This window comes from Canis lupus, chromosome 35 (assembly GCF_011100685.1).
Source record: "Canis lupus familiaris isolate Mischka breed German Shepherd chromosome 35, alternate assembly UU_Cfam_GSD_1.0, whole genome shotgun sequence".
NCBI classification, from domain to species: domain Eukaryota; kingdom Metazoa; phylum Chordata; class Mammalia; order Carnivora; family Canidae; genus Canis; species Canis lupus.
Genome location: NC_049256.1, coordinates 4,720,766 through 4,745,909, shown reverse-complemented (window position 1 = coordinate 4,745,909; position 25,144 = coordinate 4,720,766). Strand labels below are relative to the sequence as shown.

General features: G+C 52.0%; 2 protein-coding genes across 4 annotated transcripts in view; one reads left to right on the top strand and one right to left on the bottom strand.

Moving 5' to 3' along the window:
* Nucleotides 1–6,384: 6,384 nt before the first annotated feature.
* On the top strand, nucleotides 6,385–11,041 carry TUBB2A (tubulin beta 2A class IIa). The gene is made up of 4 exons (XM_038584033.1): nucleotides 6,385–6,543; nucleotides 8,546–8,654; nucleotides 9,002–9,112; nucleotides 9,787–11,041. The coding sequence occupies exons 1-4, from the start codon at nucleotides 6,487–6,489 to the stop codon at nucleotides 10,845–10,847; spliced, it is 1,338 nt and encodes a 445-aa protein (XP_038439961.1). The 5' UTR covers nucleotides 6,385–6,486; the 3' UTR covers nucleotides 10,848–11,041.
* Nucleotides 11,042–11,229: 188 nt separating this feature from the next.
* The window catches only part of BPHL (biphenyl hydrolase like), a 36,775-nt gene continuing 22,860 nt past the window's right edge, over nucleotides 11,230–25,144 (bottom strand). For all 3 annotated transcript variants that reach the window (XM_038584035.1, XM_038584036.1, XM_038584034.1), the window contains exons 6-7: nucleotides 22,927–23,050; nucleotides 11,230–11,499 (exon numbers count right to left, since the gene is read on the bottom strand). In XM_038584035.1, coding sequence (XP_038439963.1) covers nucleotides 11,412–11,499; nucleotides 22,927–23,050 — 212 coding nt within the window. In that variant the 3' untranslated portion in view covers nucleotides 11,230–11,411. The remainder of the gene's footprint in view (nucleotides 11,500–22,926; nucleotides 23,051–25,144) is intronic.

Below are 25,144 nucleotides of genomic sequence, written 5' to 3'. Positions count from 1 at the left end.
AAATAAAAAAATTTAAAAAAAAATAAAAAAAAATAAAAAGGTTCTGCACAGTGAAGGAAATAACAAAAGACAAACTACTGAAAGGGAGAAGATATTTGCAAATGACATATCTGATAAGGGGTTAATATCCACAGCATATAAAGAACTTATACAACTCACTGCCAAAAACTAAACAATCCAATTAAAATACGGACAGAGGACTAGATTAGACATTTCTCCAAAGAAGACATCCAGATGGCCATCAGACACGTGAAAAGATGCTCAACCTCACGCATCATCAAAGAAACGCCAATCAAAACCACAGTGAGAGATCACCTCACACCTGTCAGAATGGCACGAATCAGAAAGGCCAGAAATTACAAACGTTGGCAAAGATGTGGAGAAAAAGGAACCTCTGTGCATTGTTGGTGGGAATGTAAATTGGAGCAGCCACTGCGGGAAACAGTGCAAAGGATCTTCAAAACAATTAAAAATAGAATTACCATATGATCCAATAACTCCACCACTTAGGTATTTACCCAGAGAAAGTGAAAGCACCAATCTTTCCTGTTTCTTGCAGCATTATTTATAATAGGCAAGACATGGAAACAATCTAAGTGTCCATCGATAGATGGATGGATAAGGAAGGTGTGGTACACACACACACACACCATGGAATGTTACTCAGCCATAAAGAGGGCGAGTTCATGTCGTTTGTGACAACATGGATGGACACTGATGGTATTATGCTAAATGAAATAAAGAAGACAAACACCACATGACTTCACTCATATGTGGAATCTAAAAATAAAAAATAAAAAAAAATAAACAAAGCAAAAGCTGAATCAAACCTATTAACACAGAACAAACTGATCTTTGCCAGATGGGAGAATAGAGAGTGAGATAGATTATAGGACACACGGGCTTCCCGTAAAAATAAAATAAAATGAAAATGATTACAAATAAATAGTATTCCTACACAGTAGTCAAGGCAAGCATTTCTGGAATTTAGTTGGGAAAAAAGGAGGGCACCACGAATGAGAAACAGTTTCGAGGCTTCTCTGAAGACGCCTGGCTGCACAATGAGGGAGACCTCGGCAGACTGTAATTTAAATGCACTATAGGTCCAATAAACACTTTTAAAAATGTGCCTCAGGATCATTTTATAGCTAAAAAAAAAAGGCACTTCATATTTTGAGTGCACTTTCCCCGGGGTATCTAATGAGGGGTGGGGGCCGGTTGATGCTCCCCCTGCAAAGACCATCGTGGGGAAAGCTGTGCGGCCTGTGTCGGGGGGCAGGGGGGCTCCTGCGTGATGGGCTAAAACCCTGGCAGTCTAGGTGAGGGCAGCAAGAAGGCAGGGCAGGGAACCAGGGGAGCCCCCCGCCTGCCCCCCCGCCGCCCCGGGCTGCTGGCAGCCTCCCAGCACACCTGCAACACGAGGCAGAGCCATCAGGCTCCGCAGGACCGCGGCCTGCACAGCCCGGGAGGAACCTGCTGACGGCAGCCTTCCCCCACCCGGCTGCCTGGCGGTGAGACGGGGCACCGCTGAGCCCTGGGGCTCCCAGGAAAATGCCCTGCACCCTGGGTGCACCCAGGGCTTGGCCACGTGGGAGTCGGCATGGTTGGCCTCACCCAGACACTTGGCAACTCACACTGTGGCGTGCAAAGGGCTCACATTTGGCAAACAGGCGGCCAGGGGGCCAGGGGGTCGCAAAGTGACAGCAATAGGCCCCCCGTGTTGCACGCCCTCCAGGGCCCTCCCGGGCCTGTGCAGCGCGGGCTCAGAAGCCCCCCCAACACCCACTGGCCTGCGGAGCCCTGGGCTCTGGGAGGGGGCTGCAGCCTGCACAGGGGCCTCAGCTCATTCTTCCGTGACTTTATTTCTCCTGGTGCCTTCCTTGCTGCAAGCCCAGGAACTAAGGGTTGGGGCTGTGATAGGAAGATGTGGACACCATATTATGAGGCACAAAGGAGGGCAAGTGACCTCATGGGGAAAGCGTCACTGGAGTTGATTTAGGGAGAGGAGCCCCTGGAAGGAAGGAAGGAAGGAAGGAAGGAAGGAAGGAAGGAAGGAAGGAAGGAAGGAAGGAAGGAAGGAAGGAAGGAAATAGGAATACTAATTCCAACGGCTGAGGTTGCTGTAACACAGCAGGTGGATTCTAGGTGCTTTCACATATCCCGTCATTCAGTCTTCGAAGCGACCCGAGGAGGTAGGTACTGCCATTTATTCCCATCTTCCAGATGAAGCAAGTGAGGCACAGAGAGTTTAAGTGAGTTCCTCTCAGTCACACAGCTAATAAGTGTCAGAGTTGGGATTTGCACCCACCCCACCCACGGCCTGTGTTCTTCACTCCATCCGGGGAATGTGGGGCTGCGCCAAACGGGGCGACATTCATTCCGGCCTTGGGAACAGCCTTGGCTGCGTGAGGCAGGGCTTGCTCGGAGAACCTGGTATGTTCCAGATGCTCTAGCTTATGGGCAAAATGGTAGCAGTTGGGAGAAGGTTATATATGTTTGAGAATCTGTGAGATTGTGATGTAAGCCATGGTGAAAGAAAACACAGCGTTTCTTCATTTTTTAATGTCCGAGGCAAATGTAACTGAAATGACGTTAAAAAGGAACGCACAAAAACACCCAAATGACCAGGAAAGAAAGAAGAAAAGAAGGTAGTACATCAAACACAGTGAAAAAAAAGTATACACAGAGAAGAGCAGAAAGACACACTTCCATTCTTTTGTATTTTCTAAAGCTTCTAATTTCATAGTCAGAAAATATGTATATAAAAATAAGTTTCTTACCATGATAAAATATATACGTATATGTAATGTATGTGTTTATTACACACACACACACATTTGTTGTTTTCAACTTCGAAAGGCCCAGAGCGACAATTGTAGTAAAAATAACACATCCCGGGACATGAAACATTGCAGAAAGGGGCTGAAAAACATTACCGTGCATTTACTCCAAATTATTATTATCTGGTGCAAAAATTTATAAACTGTAACTTGTTGGCATTGATGTTTCCAAAGCAAGTTAAACTGGGGTCCAGGCTATTTATAGTTTAGGAAGTCAGGTTTTTGGTTTTTTTTTTTTAAGATTTTATTTATTCAAGAGAGAGAGGCAGAGACACAGGCCGAGGGGGAAGCAGGCTCCATGCAGGGAGCCCGATGTGGGACTCGATCCCCGGATCCCGGGATCACACCCTGGGCCCAAGGCAGGTGCCAAACTACTGAGCCACCCAGGTGCCCCTGAGGAAGTCTTTTTAAAAAGGAAGCACTTCCAAAGCTTTAAGTAAAATTCCTCCATCTTCATATGGAGATGCTTTTATTAAAAGCTTGCAAACGTGTGCTCACAGCTGCAGGAGCGTTTCACAGGAAAGAGACTTTGAGGCGCCTTGTCCCCTGGACCCTCTCCGAGGGCACAAACAGGCTGTGAGGCTGCTCCCGAATAATTCATGCCACCTGGTTGCCGGAATGGTTCTTGGCTCTTCATTATCCTATTGACGTTTTCGAAATTTCAGGATCCCAATTTAGATCTATTTCAACCAGATCACAGGTGTCCCGGCAGAGACGGCCTCGGCTCACAGCAGTGGCCCGCAGGACAGCCCAGGCGTGCAGAGGCCACCCCGGCCAGAGCAGAGGGAGGGCAGGAGGCGACGGCCCCGAGAGCCAGGGGCAGGATTCTGAGCCCGTTTGTACCACGCAGGCAAGGCCCAGCCTTCTACCGGGAATTCACTCCTTTCCTTTCCAGTTTGAATTTTGTCATCATCACCCCAAAGTGCCTTCAGGCAGGGCCCGGCTCACACTCCTGATGTCAGTGACATCAAGTCCAAAGCAGGAAATGACACATGGCGGGACGACGTTGGCTCTCCTCCCCCACCACCCTGCCCAAGGGCCCAAAGAGCTGCTCCTTTCTGGACGGGAGGGTCCGGAGAACACCCCCGACCCCAAAGCTTGCCCAAGGCCTGCTCCAGGGGAGGGCATCTCCCCCGTCCACAGCTGCGCTGCTGTGACAGCTGCTGGCGCGGCGCTGGCCCCGAGGAGGACGACGGTAGGAGCTGGCAGCCCTCGATGAGTCACCTTAGGCCGGGCAGGCATCATTGAATAAACTGCCTGTGTGCCTCTGAGGATGTGCCGACCGAGGACAGAGGACAGGCGGGCCTGGGGGAGGGGCGGGCGGCCCGGGGAGGAGGCCGGTCCAGACCGCCAAGGCGGCGTCCTCCGGCTGCCAGAATCCAAGGGCCAGCCCTCCGGTGCCTGGGCCCGGGGAACCCATGCTGTCATTTATTTATCAACCGCATGCTCACGAAACGACCGACCGGGTCACAGGCAGTGACTCTTGCCTCCCAGCATAAGGAAAACAGATTTCCCTGTTTCAGATGTGGGAACAGAGGCTCAGAGAGGGTAGGTGACTTGCTTAGCGACCGGAGCAGGACGAAGTGGAGCGGGCACCCCCCACGAGGGTGATCTTTCCCTGCCACAGGTGGGGAAATGTCCACCCACTGGGGTCCCACGTCCCCAAGATGGTCCCTTCCAGGTCACATATTCTTCTCCTATTTGGCCCCAAATCCTCATCTTGTAGGAAACCACAAAGACCAAGAGGCAATTGCCTCCAGAAAAATCTCTGTAGCTCTGTGTTGTTAGTGAAGCTACAGGGAGCAGGGCCATTCTCTGCAGAGGAACTGGAAGGCTCTAGAAGCTCGGGAGGAAATGGGAGCTGGAGATAGAGATGGAGAGATGGTGGAGGCCAAGCCGAAGAACCTGGCAATGATGTCAGTGGGATGGACTGGGGGCGGGGGCGGGGACTCTGTGCTGGGAGAGGAGAGGGGGAGGGGGAGGGAGCCGGGAGCCGGGAACCCCCTCCCTCCCTGAGACAGCACCTGGGTGCCCCGGGTGCCCCTAAGACACTGTGATGCAGCCGCAGGCCACAGGTGGACGCGGGCCACCGCCGCTGGATGCCACTACCAACCCGGCAAGCAGGCTTCGGGCCTACAGCAGCAGCATCACCTCGGCTTTTATAGGGTATTCTTGATCCATAAATTTGACCTGCTTTCATCCAGAGCTTCTCATTTCCTACTCACAAAGCTGGCGGCAGGGCACCTATAATTATCATCATTTTATGGTTGGAGAAACTGGCCCCAGAGAGGAAAAGGAGTATGTGCAGGGAAACAGAAACCGTCCCCAGGTCCCCGCTCACCTGGCCCAACGCTCAGGATCATCGTTGAGAACAATCAAGACTGGATGTTACCTCACCCTGACCAAGCCTTTAAAACTCACCTGGGCTTTGTCTTTGTGGAAGGACTCGAGGTGCCTTCACTTACTGGCTTTGTAGCTACTCAGCTCTTTGAGGCTCCTTCGCCGAAATTGGGACAGTAATTACGTCTACTCTAGAGCAGGGCTGTTCACTGGAAATACAATGTGAGTCACTCAGGTAACAAAATTTTCCAGTAGTCGCTACTAGTGTAGTAGTCATTAAAAAAAATATTCTATTTATTTATTCATGAGAGACACAGAGAGAGAGAGAGGCAGAGACCCAGGCAGAGGGAGAAGCAGGCTCCATGCAGGGAGCCCGACCGGGGTCTCCATCCAGGGTCTCCAGGATCACGCCCTGGGTGGAAGGTGGCACTAAACTGCTGAGCCACCCGGGCTGCCCTTGTAGTAGTCATTTAAGAAGGTAAAAGAAAAAAAAATGAATTAAAACCTATATCCAAAATAGTATTTTGATGTGTTATCAATATGCAAAATTAGTAAGTCGCTTAACTTACTGAGTCCATGAAATGCAGTGACTGACTTACACGCACAGCGCCTAGGGCACATCTCAAGCGTTCAGGAGTCGCGCGTGGTGGCCTTTGAACGGGGCTGCGCGGCCCTGGAAGGAGGCCGCGGGGATTAGGTGACACAGCGCGTGGAGGGCTCGGGATCCGGGGCTGAGGCCCCTGGCATCCTCCGTGGCACGCAGGCCCCGCGCAGAACTCGCCGCAGCTGCACGGCCCTTACCAGGGCCCAAGAGCCCAGGGGATGCGCGGGGCCAGCGCAGCCCCTCGCACACCCACCGTCTTCCCGACGCGGTGGCACCTGCGGTCCCCGGAGCCCCTCCCCCTAGTCCGTCCCGCACCCTGGCTGCGGATCCGCACCTGCTCCAGGCCCCGCGCAGGCAGGAGCCCCGCACCCCGCCGAGGCCCCTCCCCCGTCTGGGACCCGCGCCCCCAGCCCGCCTCGGGCGCCCGGAGCCACGGGAGGGGGCGCCGGCAGCCGAGCCCCGCGCCCGGCCAGCCCCGCGCCGCGCACCTCGCACCGCGCCCCGGCTCCCCCTCGCGGTGCCGCAGTCCCCGCCGCCCCGCCCCCCGCCCCGCCCCATTACGTCACCGCGGGCCCGGCGGGGGCGCCTCCCGCGCTATAAAGGGCGGGGCGGGGGGCGGCGACTGCTCTCTGCTGCGGACTCCGCCGGCTGCGCCGCGCTCTGCTCCCCGGGCCGCGCCTCCGCCCGCCTGCAGCCCGCACCATGCGTGAGATCGTGCACATCCAGGCCGGCCAGTGCGGCAACCAGATCGGCGCCAAGGTGGGCGCGCCCGGGGCCCAGGGTGCGGACCCGGCGGGGGCGGGGAGCGGGCGGCGGGCTCCGAGGGATGCGGACCCCGGCGGGGGCGGGGGAGAGGGTGGCGGGACCTCAGGGTGCGGACCCGGGCGGGGACGGGGAGGGGGCGGCGGGACCTCAGGGTGCGGATCCGAGTGGAGGAGGGGGAGGGGCCGGCAGGACCTCAGGGTGCGGACCCGGCAGGGGAGGGGGAGGAGCGGCGGGACCTCAGGGTGCGGACCCGGCGGGGGCGGGGAGGGGGCGGCGGGCTCCGAGGGATGCGGACCCGGCAGAGGAGGGGGAGAGGGTGGCGGGACCTCAGGGTGCGAACCCCGGCAGGGGAGGGGGAGGGGCGGCGGGACCTCAGGGTGCGGACCCCGCAGAGGAAGGGGAGGGGGCGGCGGGACCTCAGGGTGCAGACCCGGGCGGGGACGGGGAGGGGGCGGCGGGACCTCAGGGTGCGGACCCCTGCAGCGGAGGGGGAGGGGCGCCGGGACCTCAGGGTGCGGACCCGGCAGGGGAGGGGGAGGAGCGGCGGGACCTCAGGGTGCGGATCTCTGCAGGGGAGGGGGAGGGGCGCCAGGACCTCAGGGTGCGGACCCGGCAGGGGAGGGGGAGGGGCGCCAGGACCTCAGGGTGCGGACCCGGCAGGGGAGGGGGAGGAGCGGCGGGACCTCAGGGTGCGGATCCCTGCAGGGGAGGGGGAGGGGCGCCAGGACCTCAGGGTGCGGATCCCGGCAGGGGAGGGGGAGGGGCGGCGGGCCCCAGGGTGCGGGCGGGGGCGGGGGCGGGCCGGGGCCAGGTGTGGGCGGCCGTGGGCCCCGGTGGCGCCTGTGAGCGCGGCGGGGAGCGCCCCGACCTGCCCGGGCCCGCGGAGCCGCAGTGGGGCTCACGCTCACGGGCCCTTAGGACTCCCGGCCGCTGCCCAGGCGCTGGGGTGGGCGAGCCGCCGCGCTGCCAGTGGCCTGGAGCGCAGCTTAATTCGATTGTGTATGTCCCTCTATAGTTTGAATGAAAAAATGCAGTGTCATTGGGGTGGCGAGCTAGAGGGACTTCTTTTTAGGTTACAAAGACCAGGATGCTCGGTGCCTACAGGGGCGCCATGGACGCCGAGCCCCACTGTCGCGGGCCGCTGCCTGTGGGCTGGTGGCAGGTGCGGGGCCCTGGCTCGGACCGCGGCGGGGGGGGCGGGGCGGGGGGGTGAGGCCGCGGCTCTCCTAGGGCCCGGCGCTCCCCTCCGCACCCCCCGCCTCTTCCCCCGCCTCCCCCCGCCTCTCCTTCATCCCCCCCCCCCCCCGCCGCTGCACATTCACACGGAGCTGCGCCCTCCCAGCGCCCGGCTCCAGCCACCGACCCCCGCAGGGCTGCCGCTCCCACTCTCCTCTCCCCATCCTCCTCCCTTCTTCCCTCCCTCTTCTCCCCCCTCCCCCCCTACTCTGTAGGGCTGCCGCTCTTCCGGCCCCTGCCCTTTCCCCCCCTCCGTCCTCACCGCTACCCTTCTCCTCTCCCCCACCCCTCCCCACCGGCCCCCGCGGGGACAGGGCGACCCGCCCGCTGCTGTCCGAGGTCCCGGCTGCTGCCTGCAGGGCTGGGTGGGGTTTGCACCCCGAGCAGGAGCACGCATCCCCGAGGCAGTGGCGGGGCGGGGTCTCCGCAGGCCTCCCTGCCCATCAGGGGCGGCTGTGACCTTCAGCCCTGCCGGGGGCGCCCGCCTCCCCAGCATCCGGGGCTCTCCCTGCCGGGGCCTCCGCCGCGCCCCCCCTCCCGGGGCAGTGCCCCTGGCAGCCTGGGGGAGGGGCCGCCGCCCTGCGCCCCGACGAGCCCCCCTGCGGCAGCCCCCGCAGCACACGGGTGCAGCTCTAGGCCCCCCCCCCCCCCCGCCCCCACGGGGCCCCTGCTCCAAGGACAGGGAGGGGACCCAGGGGCCGCCCTCCTCACTGGCATCCAGGGTGCCAGCCCCCTCCCTGACCTGTGTGTCCTTCCCCAGTTTTGGGAGGTCATCAGTGACGAGCACGGGATCGACCCCACCGGCAGTTACCATGGAGACAGCGACTTGCAGCTGGAGAGAATCAACGTGTACTACAATGAAGCTGCAGGTGATGAGCCATGCTTTCTGCCCAGTCCCCCTGCTTTGCACGCTGGGGCAGACGCAGTGTCCTAGGGACAGCCGGTGGCCCCGGCACAGAGAGGCTGCTTGCATGCATTTAAAGTGTCAGCTGCTAAAAATGACTGGCGAAGCCCCCCTGACTCCTGCATGTTGGCCATGACTAAGCAGCCGCCGCTGGCTCCTCTTCTAAGGCAGAGAGACAGCTCTGTTCGCTGCCTTTTGTCTCTGGTGCTAGAATTTTCTCTAATGATGCTGCTGTGAGAGGCGCATGGAGCACAGCCCGGGCTGTGATCCCTGTGCCCCCCGCCCGTCTAAGTCCGGCTCTGTTCCCCGCAGGTAACAAATACGTGCCTCGGGCCATCCTGGTGGATCTGGAGCCGGGCACCATGGACTCGGTCCGGTCCGGGCCCTTTGGCCAGATCTTCAGGCCCGACAACTTCGTGTTCGGTACGTAGTCACGGTCAGGGCAACGGGCTCCAGGAGTCTCCTTCCTCAATGCCGGGCAAGTCCCGATTCTTAGCGTCGCCTGCCAGGTGAAGACTGGGGGTCCACAGAGGCCTGGGTCCCGGCCTGAGCCCCCGGCCCCTCTCCGGGCAGCTCTGGGGACAGTGTGGGCCCAAGGCGGCCTCTAGAGCCCTCCCAGCGCGCAGCGGCCTAGGACGGGTCAAGAACACAGAGCGGGACCAGCGTCCCCACAGGAGTCAGTGGGCTTCTGGTAGCATCGCAGCCCAGGGCCAGCGGGCAGCCACTTCAGGAAGCCAAAGGCCAGGGGCACAGGTTATGCCCAGAAGTGGAGGCAGCTGCTTAGGGCCCATCTTCTCTTCGGATCATACTGTGCCCTTGCTCCTGCCTGTTTATTTCATCTGCTGTGAACACTTGTACAGAGCTCCTATTAAACCACCTTCCTGATAAGTTAATAATTCCATATAAACTAAACTTGCTTTTATCTCATTATGATCTCCAGTGGTTTTGAGGATCATTGATATGTAGAAAATTTTCCATGGGTAAAAAAGGGTATATATAAGAGCAGAACCGGCAAGTCTGCAGATTAGTCTGCAGTCCAATGACAATTCAGAATTCCTAATGTTTTAGTGTCTAATATTCTCCTTTCCCCCTGGCAGGCCAGAGCGGTGCCGGGAACAACTGGGCCAAGGGCCACTACACCGAGGGCGCCGAGCTGGTAGACTCGGTGCTGGACGTGGTGAGGAAGGAGTCGGAGAGCTGCGACTGCCTGCAGGGCTTCCAGCTGACGCACTCGCTGGGCGGCGGCACGGGCTCGGGCATGGGCACGCTGCTCATCAGCAAGATCCGCGAGGAGTACCCCGACCGCATCATGAACACCTTCAGCGTCATGCCCTCGCCCAAGGTGTCGGACACGGTGGTGGAGCCCTACAACGCCACCCTGTCGGTGCACCAGCTGGTGGAGAACACCGATGAGACCTATTCCATCGACAACGAGGCCCTGTACGACATCTGCTTCCGCACCCTGAAGCTGACCACCCCCACCTACGGCGACCTCAACCACCTGGTGTCGGCCACCATGAGCGGCGTCACCACCTGCCTGCGCTTCCCGGGCCAGCTCAACGCCGACCTGCGCAAGCTGGCCGTGAACATGGTGCCCTTCCCGCGCCTGCACTTCTTCATGCCCGGCTTCGCCCCGCTCACCAGCCGCGGCAGCCAGCAGTACCGCGCGCTCACGGTGCCCGAGCTCACCCAGCAGATGTTCGACTCCAAGAACATGATGGCCGCGTGCGACCCGCGCCACGGCCGCTACCTGACGGTGGCCGCTATCTTCCGCGGCCGCATGTCCATGAAGGAGGTGGACGAGCAGATGCTCAACGTGCAGAACAAGAACAGCAGCTACTTCGTCGAGTGGATCCCCAACAACGTCAAGACGGCCGTGTGCGACATCCCGCCGCGCGGCCTGAAGATGTCGGCCACCTTCATCGGCAACAGCACGGCCATCCAGGAGCTGTTCAAGCGCATCTCGGAGCAGTTCACGGCCATGTTCCGGCGCAAGGCCTTCCTGCACTGGTACACGGGCGAGGGCATGGACGAGATGGAGTTCACCGAGGCCGAGAGCAACATGAACGACCTGGTGTCCGAGTACCAGCAGTACCAGGACGCCACGGCCGACGAACAGGGGGAGTTCGAGGAGGAGGAGGGCGAGGACGAGGCCTAAGAACTTCTCAAATAAATTGTGCATCTTTAGTGACCTTCTGTTGTCCTCAATCAAGCATGGTCTTTCTATTTGTATACTATGGTGCTCCGTTTTGCCTCTGTCAGAAATTCACTGTTGGTGTAATAATGTGGAACTCCTAAAAACTACAGTATTGTCTAAGATATCTATACTAATAAAAAAGCATGTGTCCAAAACGTTGTGGTCTCTTCAGTTTCATTTCAGGCAATTTTTATTCTTTTATTTATTTTTTAACATTATATTTATTTATTCATGAGAGGCACAGAGAGGCAGAGGAAGAAGCAGGCTCCCTGTGGGAAGCCCGATGCGGGACTCGATTCCCCAGACTGCGGGATCAGGACCTGAGCCAAAGGCAGATGCTCAATCACTGAGCCACCAGGTACCCCTAGAGGATGTTTTAATGTCATTATTTCTATTTGGGAGCAGTTTGCAGGGAGGAGTAGAAAGTATGGGAAAGCAGGTGAGCTGAGGAATGACAGCAAGAGGCTCACCAACAGGTGATTCCACAGTAAGGCATCATCAGGTTCCTGCGGTTCTCGGGCATTTTTACTGTAGGAAGTCTTCTACTAACTTATTGAATTCATCTGCAAAGCGCAGATGGAGGTTGTGCTTGCCTTCTGGCATCAGATGCAACCTGAAAAGAAAAAAAGCTTATGATTAATGGCATACCATTTAAAACACTTACCCTTTCTAGCATTTCATGAAAATCTGAAGTGAAAAACTGCCCCCGTCCGTTTTTTCATGATGCCTATTGGGGAGGAAATGTAATATAAACTTTTCCCGAATATAGACATAAGGGTGAAAGCTGCGTGGGGAGTTTACAACCAACCTGGGGGTTGACTTAACAGAGCACACACAATGTATTTGGAATTTGGAACTGTATCATGTAACAAATGGTTTAACTTTATTTTTTTTATTTTAAGATTTTATTTATTCACGAGAGAGAGAGAGAGAGAGGCAGAGGGAGAAGCAGGCTCCACACAAGGAGCTCCAATGTGGGACTCGATCCCAGATCCGGGGATCAGGACCTGAGCCGTTAATCATAAACTTTTTTCATTACCTAAAGGGGGGAAAAACTCTTTAATAAGGTTGATTTTTTAAGAGAGAAGGTTTGAAAGGCAAGAAAAATATGAGATGTCCAGACTCCACTGGATTGGAATAGGGGAGCTTCCTGGGATATCCTAGAGTAAAAGCCCAAATCAGAAAACACAGGCCCTAGCGGCTTGTCATTTAAGGTTCAAAATCACCCTGTCATTTTTGGAGGACTGAGTAAGTCTGAATACATGCCATCAGACAAAAGGCAAGTAAGTGTTCCCTGGGATGGTGAGGGCAGCTGGAGCCAGCCTCAACAACCCTTTGTTCTGCAGCTGTCACAACATGTCTTGTGGCAAACCTCACTGTGCTCCTCATAAGACTTCTTCCATAAGCTTTTGGTCAAGTGTGGCTGGTTTGCAATTTCTTTAATACAGGCAATTTTCCCTGAGTTCTATTTATTGGCTTTTTTTTTTTGGCTGTGAAAGTACAGAAATAATAAGTTTTAAAGCTAGGATATAAGCACAAGTTCAGGCTGTTGTGTCTATAATAACAATTGGACATTAAAAGGATCCTATTGGGGCAAAATGCCAGTTATTACACTAATTCTCTGACCTTTCAACAACTGGGGGTTGAGAGCTCTATGAACTTCAGCGAGCACTAGGGAGGATTTGTGGGGAGCAGGAACTGGGGAATAGCTGTCCTTGGACAATGTCAGTGCCCCTGCAGCTCAACCACGTGGGGTGTGGGCTAGAAGTACCTAGATACACATCTTAATCCACTTGAAAGAAGGATATATTGTTGCCATCTTTCTGAGGCCCTTGGGAAAGCTTGTAATGCCATTAATAATAGCCAGAACCCTCCAAATTCAATTCTAATGCTGTTCAGAGAAAAAAGGATCAGCAGCACCAGCCCCAAAGACAGGATCCCAGTTGCCCTACGCAAGGAGCAGGGTCTGCAGGGATGCTCAGGGCCTCCAGTTGTAGAAGGCAGAAAATAACCAACTGCCAAGGATATCGAAAAGTCATAGAAGGACATGTCTACGCTAAGCTGCATCTCCTCATGTGTGCTAGGTTGAACTCTGAAGCAGAGGGACCCTGACCTACCCAAGCTGGAAGTCCACTTTTTGGGTAACCAAGCTGGCTATCACATGCCCTACCCTGTTTCTACAATTTGCTCGGATTCCCAACAATGAAGGAGAGATACCAGCTGTGCCTCATTTCTTTTTAGCCTCAGTGTACCTGCACTATTCCTACGGGAATCTCTGAGTCTTAGGGAAATAAAAACTAGGTCCTCTTCGTTAACAATATGCGAGGCCTGTTTTCAGGCATTTAACCTTAGAACTGCCTGGAATGGAGATGGATGGATGGATGGGGCTAAAAATAAAATTGCTCTTCTCCTTGATACGGTTTAGGGGTCATTATAAGGTCCTTACTATATCCTCATCCTTTAGGTCTGACACAGCATTCACTACACTTAAAACCTATCATGTGTTCCTCTTTGGAAAGAATCCCCCAGACAAGCATAACTATATAGCTCTCAGGGCAATGCGGCAGTGTACTGCTGATGTAGATTCTCGCCCAAGTAACAAAAGGAACTAATCACATGCTTCATGGAGGGTGGTTTTCAAACAATCACATTTTCCAGGAAAATGAGTAGCAAGTCCCCCACCATCAGACTCATGGTACAACTGGAAATGGAGGGGCCTCCGAGGGAATAAATGCAAACTGCTCTTTCCCAGGAGAGGTTCCTGCCTGCATTTGGCACCTTCAAAAAAAAAGAGCTTTGACTCTAGATCTTCTGAAAAGCTAGAATGTGTCTGGTCCCACTGTGTACATTCAGCGGTCACTTTACTTCTGCTTGGGAACAATCCTTCTAGGATGCTCCTTACAGATGAGGCGGCCAAGGACAAACATGCTGGCCCCATCATACTACCTCTCCCTCCTTGCCTCAGTCTAACCTTCAACGGCTTGCAGATCAAGCCGTGAGAGCTACAGACTGGAGCAGGTCACGAGCAATGTGCTGTAGCTTTGGATATGACAAAACTCTAACTGTATATAAGGTTGCTAGTTATGTCTGTTTTGTTTTTTAATTTTTAATATTTTATGTATTTGAGAGAGGGAGAGGGAGCACGAGCAGGGGAGGGGCAGAGGTAGAAACAGATGTCCCCTGAGCAGGGAGCCTGATGTGGGCTAGATCCCAGGACCCTGAGATCATGACCCAAACCAAAGGCAGATGCTTAACCAAATGAGCCACCCAGGTGCACCTGTTTTTTTTTTTTTTTTTTTTTTTTTTTTTAAACCAAAAAAGGCTGCTGGTTCTTTGTGCCTGGATCTCCTCCACTATTAAACTGGACAGCCATGTGGCTACCAGGGAGGACTTGCCACTCTCAGGCATTCCCTCCAAGGCCACCCAGGCCGGGTTGCCAACAACATCCCCTTTGGGTTATTTATTCTCGGGGCACCTGGGTGGCTCGGTCAGTCAAGCATCCAAATCTTGATTTTGGCTCAGGTTGTGATCTCAGGGTTGAGACTGAGGTGCCTGCTGGGCTTCACCCTGGGCATGAAACCTGCTTCGGATTCTCTCTCTCCATCTCCCTCTGCCCCACCTGCCCCCCAACTTGCACTCCCTCTCAAAAAAAGAGTAATTTTTTATTCTCTGCCTCTTTCAGAAAGCCCATCTAAGAAAAGGGTAATAATGGGTAGGCCACAATCCCCTTTAAGCTGGTGAAATGGGGTGGGAGATGGCCTCCAAGCCTGCATCCTCTCCAGCAGGCTCTTTCCTGGATGATGTTTGGGAAAGGGAAGAAGATTTCTGAGAAGTTCCTTCTCTCAAATGCAACCATGACTCAAGCCTTAGAAAGAAATCAAATGGCGCCTGGGTGGCTCAATTGGTTAAGCGACTGCCTTTGGCTCAGGTCATGATCCTGGGATCCGGGGGTCTTGGGATCGAGTCCTGCACCGGGCTCCCTGCTTCTCCCTCTCCCTCTGCCACTTCCCCTATTCATGCTCTTTCTCTCCCTGTCAAATAAATAAATACAATCTTTAAAAAAAGAAAGAAATCAAACTGCCTCAGAGGGTGCTCTTCTGGTAATGCCACAGCCAGGAGCAGACCCCATCTGGGCTGCCAGGGTCTATCAGACTGTGGAGAAGCCAGCCTTGGAGCCCTCTGACCGGACTGAGAGCTTTGAGTCACAGCTGAATGTAACTGGAGGTGATACCACAGGGTTCAAGGCATGGCCTCTACGGGGGCAGGACGCGTCCAGTCTAATCAACATGGCATCAATGCTGGCAAGTTACTTCGTCTCCCTAAGCCACACTTTTCCAGGGGGACAAGTAACAGCGTCTACCCGACAGGATTATTCCAAAGACAAAATGAGATGATGCATATAAGGTGCGTCGTACGGGAACTTTGGGAACGCAGTGAGCAATAGATGTTTCCTGTTCTTTCCTTACTCTGGGTTGCACTGTACAATATGCAAAAGTCCTCGCTATGGTTCTGTGTACAGCTTCGATGATCAATGCTCTGACTTGGGAGCATGACGCATTTACATTTGGCTAACACAATCCGTTCCAAGTGAAGATCCTTGAGAGAGAGTTTACAAAATGTCATAGGTAAAGTTTCTCTAGAAAGGATGAGACCTCACTCCCTCTGAAATAGAAAGGACTCAGCTCTGTAAGGACGAGGCCAATCCTGTCTGGTGTTCACTGGTACCTGGACTGTAAGCGGGGTCTTGAGCTGACTTGCTTTCCCTTCAAGCACAGCAGCAAGCAGCTAGAGATGAGGAACTAGAAGTTCTGGGATGTGGAGAGGCAGACAAAACGTCGTCCGGGGTAGTCAGGATGGGGGGGGGGGCGCGCAGATTTCCCCCCGCTGTCCCCAGGCTGGAGTGGCCTGGAAGTGGGAGCCACGGTGGCTACCCCTCCTGCAGGGTCCACCTGCCCCCAGTAACCTGCCTCACTCTACCACTAAACTGAAGACAATCCTGTCGTCAGCAGGAGCCTCTGTCACCAGGGTCGACTCATTTCAGCTCCTCCTGGGCTGCACTGGAGGCCTGAGGCCATCTAACCTCTGGTGACCCGACTTGAAGAGCCCAGAAGTTGCAGAGGGAAGTCCTTCTTCCCTCCCATGAGTCAGAGAACCTGTGGCACGTGGCCCACTGCCTAGACAGCCTCATCGCGTGTCCCCTCACTGCCAGCCTGCCGGCACACCCTCCCATAACCTACCACAGGCCAGGACCTCCGTGCAGAGTAGCTGGTACCTGTGCCCTCCCTGTTGTGTGGTTGGTTTTGTGTGTATACGGGACTGAGCCATGGATGCCCAGATATTTGGCCAAACATTGTTCTGGGCCTTTCTGTGAGGGTGTTTTCTGGATGAGAGTAACATTTAAATCATTACAATTCAGTGAAGCAGATTGTCCTCCCCGATATAGGTGGGCCACATCCAATCAGGTGAAGGCCCAACCCTTCCCCAGGTAAGAAGGCATTCCTCCTGCCTGACGGCCTTCAAACTGGGACATGAGCTTTTTCTTACCTTTGGGCTCAAACGGAAACACTGGCTATTCTGGGCTCTCAGGCCTACCATCAGCTGTCTTGGGTCTCTAGCTTGTCCACTGAAGGTCTTAGGCTTCTCAGCCTTCATAGTTGCGTGAGCCAATTCCTTATTCCATAAAGTCAACCAGCCTCCATGTGTGCGTGTCTGTTGAGTGTAACCTACTGGTTCTATGTCTCTGGAGAATCCTGAGACGCCCATAAGCCTACACTGACAATGGTCTGAAAGTCAGGTCAGAGGGCAGCTTGCCCCTGACCTGCTGTCAAGCTACACCCCAGCTGTCTCCTGGGACCCTGGTCACCTGCGTCTACACCACCATTCCAGCCACAGAAGTGGCAGCTACTGTGTACTGAGCTCTTACTAGATCTTAAATGTACAAATACTTCCTAATTCCTCAAAAAATATTTTGAAATGATGGGTATCATCCCCATCTTACCTACAAAGAAAGAGAGGTACAGAAATATATGCGCACTGCTTACGGGCACACAGTGCCAGAGCCAGCACTCAAAGGCGGGTTTAATGGGGTCCCTGCCAGTGCTCTTACCCACTGCGGAGCGCTGCTCAGGATCCCAGCATACCAATTCTGCTCTCTCGGCAAGATTCCACCTCCCACCTCTCCCCTCCAGTTCACATTGGACCCTTGGTGCCAACTCTTTGCACACATGGACTTTGCCCCTCATTCTTTCCCACCTGATCTGGCTCTCTGGCCTCGGCCCCGGAACATGCAGTTGGACTCTGCACCACACTTTTTGGGACTGAGTCACCAGTCAATGGCCCCTGTGTGCCTCTCATGTTCTCTTTCTTTCAAAGCGTACTAAGCACTTTAAAATGTACCAGACCACATCCTGGAACCGGTGCTGAGATGCTCAACAGGAGGAAAATTAAATTCATATGCTCACAGCTATTCAAAAGGACCATGTGGTCTCAAAAAGATGAGTAACTGGAAGAGGAGGCTACATCTGAGTTGCTACCTGAGAGATGAGTACACGTGGCCAGGCAATGGGAGAGGGTGGAGAGGAGGGCTGTGGAGAGGGATTCCAGGCAAGGTGCTGGTCATCTGCAGCCGGGTCTGAAACCTGGATCCTGGTCTCTGCTGGTCCTCTCATTCCTGAGATCTGAGCACCTCCATAGAAACATATGCTTGTGCACTGAATTCATGTCCCAGGAATCTGTATGTTGAAGTCCTAACGCCTAGCAATTCAGAGTGAGACCGTATTTGGATAGAAGATCTTTAAGGAGGCGATTATCTTTAAGATAGATTATCTTTAAGGAGATCATATGGGTGGGACCTAATCCCATGTGACTGGCGTCCTTATAAGAGGAGATTAGGGCACAGAGAGGAGAGACCATGCGAGGACACAGAGAGAAAAGCCATCTATAAGTCAAGGAAAGGAGCCTCAGAAGAAATAACCCAGCGATACCTTGATCTCAGATTCCGAGCCTCCAGGACCATGAGGGGATGCATTTCTACTGTTTAAGCCACCCAGCATGTGGTACGTGTTACAGTGGTGCTAGCTGACCAGTACTCACAGAGGGAGAACACAGGTGGCTTCACCAGCTGTGAAGTCACATCCTCTTCTGAGCTGGCTCAGCCCCACTGCCTCCTGAGGCTGGTCTACCGCAACCCCAAAGGCTGCCAACCTCTCCTCGGTGCAAACCCTCTGAAAGCGTGTGGGGCTGGCCTTGAAGAGTGATGCCCAAGAAGCAGCCGGCTACCCAAGGAGGCCGTGAGCAGCGTCAGGGCTTTGCAGTCTAGAGGGGAGGGCTGGATGAGCAGGGGACGCATAGGGGTTGGGGCAGGACAAGGTGCACTCCCCATCACTGCTAGAATCAGAGTAGCTTTTATGTTATGTATTATGTCTTGGACTTCTGCATTAGAGTCTGTTAGGAGGAAGGGTTCAGCTACCTAAAAACAAAGTCTTTAAAAACGCTGAACTGGAATGATATTTAAGGCCTCTTCACTACCATTGTTCCTCACAAAGAGAAAAAGAGAGACAAATTAACACACACAGCAAACAGGCCTGCTAAACCACCTGAGTCTTCATTTGGCCTCCTTCTGAGGACAAAAAGGCATTAGTTTCATACGTGGTATCTATTTGTTGGTATAATCTTTGAAGGGATAAACTGTATCCTTACAGTTAATTATACACGTACCTGGCAAGGTAATGAAATACCGAGTTCACTGCAAACTTGCCACTCAACCTTGCTTTCCTGTTGCCACATGGCCTGCAGTGCCAAATCTCAGGACTTTGGTGCTCAATGAATCCACCTTCCTTTTCTGGGGTCCGAAATAAACCACCTGTGCTCTAGGTGGGTTCAGGCCCCACAAAAAGAACTCTTTTAGCAGAGGAAGGCAGCAGGTGTAAAACGCAAGCCAGTTTAAGATCATCACTGCCAATAACACTTCACCTTCCACTCATTCATTCCAAGGAATATCTGCTCTAAGAGAATTATCTTCTGGGGCACCTGGGTGGTTCAGCTGGTTAAGCATCAGCCTTTGTCTCAGGTCATGATCCTGGGATCCTGGGATCCAGCCCCCCCTCGGACTCCCCGCTCAGGAGGGGAGTTTGCTTCTCCCTCTCCCTCCGTCTCTCTCCCCTGCTCGTGTGCTCACTTGCTCTCTCTCTCTCTCTCTCTCTCTCTCTCTCGCAAATAAATAAATAAATAAATAAATAAATAAATAAAAATAAAAAAAGAAAATGATCTTCCATAAAATAGTCTACTGAAATAATTAACATCTGAATGGGAAGGGAATATTTTTTTCCCATATTGATGTATTCTGTTGCTAGGAGATGGGTTTGGAACAGAATTCCTAAATTAAACTTCCTTGCAGACTGACTTTTATTGAACCTGGCTCTCTAAGAGAATACACTGCATTTATCATGGGCATTAGCGTGCAAAAACCTGTCATTTCTGAAGCCAGAGGACAATTAACCAGGTCGGCAAGTATATAATCCAGGCATCTTACCATCATATTAAAGTAAGAGTATGTTTATGAGAGGCAGATGTACTGTGGGGGGAAAAGTGCTATATTAGGAGGGAAAAAAAAATCTAGGATTTGTCATTTGCTATCTATGCAACCTTGGGAGATTACTTAAGATCTTTCAATCTTCACTTTCTCATCTAAATGGGGACAACATTTTTTTTCACAAGTTTGTTGTGAAGCATAATTACGTATTGTATGTAAAATGCCTTTTAAAATATAAAATACTATATAGATCTAAAAATCATACAGGCTTATAATAATCATATTTTATTGTAGAATAAAAAGCATGTCCTTCACATTTAAAAGTTCTCCAAGAAATGTGTTGAAATTTATCATGGAATAGTATGATTAAGAAGCAATGGATGGCTGGAGCCCCTCGGTGGCTCAGTCGGTTAAGTGTCTGCCTTCAGCTTAGGTCATGATCACAGGGTCCTGGGATCGAGCCCCGCATCGGGCTCCCTGCTCAGCTGAGAGTTTGCTTCTCCCTCTCTCTCTGCCCCTCCCTCTACTCATGCTCTCTATCTCAAATAAATAAACAAATAAAATCTTAAAAAAAAAAAAAGTAGTAGTGGATGGCTTACACCATACACAAAGATAAACTCAATATGGATTAAGGACCTACATGTGAGACCTGAAACCATAAAACTCCTAGAAGAAAGCACAGGCAGTAACTTCTCTGACATTGGACATGTCTCCTGAGGCAAGAGAAACAAAAGCAAGAATAAACTATTGGGACTTCATCAAAATAAGAAGCTTCTTGAATGAGAGAAGATATTTGCAAATGATGTATCTGATAAAGGGCTAGTATCCAAACTACGTAAAGAATTTATAAACTCAGCATCCAAGAAGCAAATAAACCAATTAAAAAATAGGCAGAAGACATGAGTAGACATTTTTCCACAGAAGACATCCAGATGGCCAACAGACACATGAAAAGATGTTCAACATCACTCATCCTCAGGGAAATACAAGTCGGAACTACAAGGAGGTATCAGCTCACACCTGTCAGAAAGGCTAAAACTGACAACACAGGCAACAAAAGGCATTGATGAGGATGCAGAGAAAGAGAAACCCTCTTACCCTGCTGGTGGGAATGCAAACTGGTGCAGGCACTCTAGGAAACAGCATGGAGCTTGCTCAAAAAAAGTTAAAAATGGAGCTACCCTACAATCCAGTAATCACACTACTGGGTATTTACCCCAAAGAATATAAAAACACTAATTCAAAGGGATACATGCACCCCTATGTTTATAGCAGCACTATTTATAATAGTCCCATTACGGTAATAGCCCAAGTGTCCCTTGATAGATGAATAGATAGAGACGAGGTCGTATATATACACAATGGAATATCAGCCATAAAAAGGATGGAATCTTGCCATTTTAACGACATGGATGGAGCCGGAGAGTATAATGGTCAGTGAAAGAAGTCAGTCAGAGAAAGATAAATACGATATGATTTCACTCATATGTGGAATTTAGGAAACATATAATCAAAAGAAAAAAAAGAGAGACAAACCAAGAAACAGACTCTTAACTACAGGGAACAAACTGAGGGGAGGTGGGTGGAGGGATGGGTGAAATAGGTGATGGGGATTAAGAGGACACTTATCAGGATGAGCCCCAAGTTAACATACAGAATTGTTGAGTCACTATACTGTGCACCTGAAACTAATATAACGCTGTATGTTAACTATACTGGAATTAAAATAAATTAATAATAATTTAAAAAGTAGTGGAACTGTTTTTTTTTTAAGGATTTTATTTATTTGAGAGACACACAGAGAGAGAGAGAGAGAGCAGGAGCAGGAGGGAGAGGCAGAGGGAGAAGCAGACTCCCCGCTAAGTGGGAAGCCCAACACGGGGCTCGATCCCAGGACCCCAGGATCATGACCTGAGCCGAAGGCAGGTGCTTCACTGACTGAGCCACCCGGGAGCCCCCGTGGAACCGTTTCTGAGTCTGTTCTCCTTGCTGGATTGTGTGAGTGCTCAGGACAGGGACCAGCACTAACCATGCCAGGCAGTGCCGGCTCAAGGTGGGCATCAGAAATCAGCTCATGGGGGGAAAGGAGCAAAGGAGGGAGGCAGAGAGGAAGGGAAAGGGGGAAGAAGGGAGAGAGGGAAGGAGGGAGGATTTTCTGAAGTCATTAATAAAGCCAATTTCAAAAGAATTCCATAGAATCCCAAAGATGTCCAGAATAATGACAGCATCTCTGGGATTAATACATAGTCTCTGAAGGGGTCGAGACTGACTTAAATGCTTATTTCCCAGTATGTTTGTTAAAAAAAAAAAAAGTAAATAAAATCAGGTCACTATCCCCCCTGTCACAGCTCACTTTCTCCTCCATGGTATGCACCCATGGCATGGAAAGGAAACACTAAATTTATTCAACTTCAAATTTTCATCTTGATAGAGAAGTACCAGCAAAACCTGGCTTCTGCGTCAGCCGAAGTATTTAAAAATTAAGTTTCTGTTCCATACAAAAATGTACGGAATTGAAGAAGAGAATTTCTGCTGACATGTATAATAAGCTGCTTCGATGCCCAAGGCTGCTTGGCAGAAACAAGAATGCGAAGAACAAGTAACATGTAACTCCTGTTTCATCGACCGAGCCACCAACACGGCTTGGTATACGTTGGTATTTTGTGATTCTGAATAACAGGCTTCCCATCTGATGTGTACATATTTAAGGCTGAAATAACATGAGAAGTTTACAGCAGAATTCAAAGTGGGGAAAAAAGCAGGATTCAGAGTTGAATACAGAATATAATTATATCTATGTTTTTAAAATACTAGAAAGGAGGAACACACATTAATAATGCTAACAGCAGAGATATTTAAATGAGTGACAAGCAGCGGGCAATTCGTTTTCTTGTTCTGATTTCACAAATTTTCTTTCCTGGGTAGATGGTACTTTTATAACAATAAACTCATCTGAAAATCCCCAAATTATATAAAACCGTTTTAGTTAACACTGCTTGCTGTAAATCTAAGCTGTGTGCAGTGGTACAGAACTCAGCACCTATTAACACATTTGCTCTCGCGGCAACGGCAGCCGTAAGAGGTCTGTCTAAGAATTCCTTTCCTTCTGGTTCCCGTTTACCCATAAGTCAGGGCTCCCCGTGCTCTGGGTTTCCCTGGGAATCCTAAACATGTCAGTACTGTTTACTGGGAGGGTGTGGGGGGTGGGAGGGCTAAGGCTTTAAAAACCCCCAACCCCGGAGCGCCTGGGCGGATCAGTGGCTTCAGCATCTGCCTCCGGCTCAGGTCATGATCTCAGGGTCCGGGGACTGAGCCCTTATGGGGTTCCCTCCCTCTCCCTTTGATGGGCCTGCTCCTTGCTCGTGCTCTCTTACTCTCTCTCAAATACATAAATAAAATCTTAAAGAAAAAACCCCTCCACCCCCAACATTTCCTTTCAATAGCTCCTTCAGGGACATCCTCAGCTCTGGGGGGTGCGCCGGAGCAGAGACTGGCAGGGACTGCACTTACCGCGACCCTTTCACGTGTTTGTGTATGAAGTCGACGTGGGGACGGGGGACCAGAGGATCCTTCTCCCCGTGCACGATTAAGGTGGGGCACTGAACCAGGGGCAGCAGGTGCCTGCAGATATTCCCTGCAAGACAAACAGCACGGAGAAACTGTTTCAGGGTGGCCATGGCGCCAGGTGAGTCAGAGGCGTGGTGTCCTGCCTCCCCCTGGACCTCCGTGCCCCTGTCCCTAAAGAGGCGGTTTGCGCTGGATGGGCCTTGAGGGGTCTTCTAGCTCTCCCAATCAGTGGGCCTCCTTTTCTGTTTCTCAGGTTTTTTTTTTTCTTCTTGGAAAGCTCTCCTGGTAAACAAGCAGCTTTGCCTGACTATATGTGGAATTCATGCAAAAAAGGAAAATAAACAACAACAAAAAAACCCACAACTCTGTATACCATGAATAGCAGTCCCCATTTTGCAACTTGATGGTAGATGCTTGGCACCTCAAAAGCATTTCCCTTGAAATAAGGTCTTTAGTGTTCCCTGGGGTCCCAGCTAGCCCTTAGGGCTTCTACACCTCACTGCGAAGTTTTAAGTTACACGTGCCAAGTAGGCCGCCCTTCATCCCTCCTGCCTCCGCGACATTCCTGACATACTCTGGAGATGGTGAGGCCCTCATCTCCTCCTGTCACAGCGCTTCTAAGTCCGAGGTGGGACAACCTGGCTCCGGTCCTGTCCTGCTCTTTCCTGCCTGGGGAATCTTGGTGGCTCTTCGGTGATGAGTTTCAGCCTCCTCTCTGGTCAAACAGGGGACAGTTACAGTTCTCTGGGGTGGCCGTGAGGCCAAAAGGAAGTGTCACAGCTACAGTTCTGGGCAGTGGGCAGGTACTCCGTAAAGCAAGCTCCTTCCTCCCCCGCCTCTGCTGGGGTCGCTGGGAACCTGAGAAAGCTGGGGTGCTGCCCAGACCGGCCTGCTGCGGTGCTGCCTGGGCACCCGGCTGGTCTCCTCAGTATGGGGGTCACGGCCTGCTCAATGAGAAGGGGACAGGTTGGCTAGGGAAGTACTTCTCTAGGTCTCAGAAGCTGTCCTCTCTGGTCTCTGGGGTGACACACACCTGCTAACGCAGATCAGAACCCTCTTAGTCCTCACAGCACTTGCAGGGTGGTGATTCGCCTCTTGGGTTCACAGGGAGGGAGCGGCAGCTTAGAGAGGTTGTGAAGTCTGCCCGTCGTTCTGAGAGCGACCAAGTAGCAAAGTAGCAAGGCCACACTTCACACTCGGGCCTGTCTGGCTCCAAATCCATGCAGTTAGCCCCGAGGTGAAACTGAGCACCCACAAACTTGAGTGCACAATTATGGGAAAAAAAGGGGGCTCCTGTCAGATTATGAGTGTTGAGGGGAGATAAGCAGTTTATTAACAGGGACCCCTGGGTGGCTCAGAGGTTAAGCGTCTGCCTCCAGCCCAGGGCGTGATCCTGGGGTCCTGGAATCGAGTCCTGCATCGGGCTCCTACATGGAGCCTGCTTCTCCCTCTGCCTGTGTCTCTGCCTCGCTCTGTGTCCCTCATTAATAAATAAATAAATTCTTTAAGAAAATTAGTTTGTTAACAGTCTTGCTGTAAGATTATTTATGCACTGCTAGTTCTTCTATATTTTGACATTTTTTCCTTTTTTTTTTTTAACTATATTTGTTTTTTAAAAAATTTAGGTTTTTCAAAAGTGGAGGGTTCAGGGATTTCCTCTGTGCACGTGCACTGCCTCCCCCGCTATCAATATTCCCCACCAGAGTGGGATGTTTTTATAACTGATAAACCTGCACTGACACGTCATCGTCACCCGGAGTCCGGAGTTTACATTGGGCTTCACTCTTGGTGTTGCACGTTCTGTGGGTTTGGGCAAGTGTATAATGACATGGAACCTTAATTATGGGATCACAGAGTATTTTCACGGCCCTCAAAATCCTGCTTTGGCCATTCTAACAGGTGAGTACTGGGATCTTGTTATTTGGCTCATCTTTTAATCAGGTTGTTTGTTTTACTAACAAGAGATGTGAAGAGTCTTGTACATCTGGATCACCTGCTTTAGCAAGTATTTCCTTTGCAAATATTTCCTTCCTCCCAGTCTGTGGCTTGTCTTTTCATGCTCTCGACAGTGTCTTTCCTTAGGATGGAAGGTTTAAATTTTGACAAACACAGGGCATATTTTTGAGCCTGCTAATTCAATTCTGTTTCTACCTTTGGGTCT

Excerpts from the sequence above, each read along its gene's own strand:
- TUBB2A (XM_038584033.1), top strand. The coding sequence starts at position 6,487 with ATGCGTGAGATCGTGCACATCCAGGCCGGCCAGTGCGGCAACCAGATC. Across the intron at positions 6,544-8,545 it reads GCAACCAGATCGGCGCCAAG|TTTTGGGAGGTCATCAGTGA; the intron begins GTGGGCGCGCCC and ends GTCCTTCCCCAG. Across the intron at positions 9,113-9,786 it reads GCCCGACAACTTCGTGTTCG|GCCAGAGCGGTGCCGGGAAC; the intron begins GTACGTAGTCAC and ends TCCCCCTGGCAG.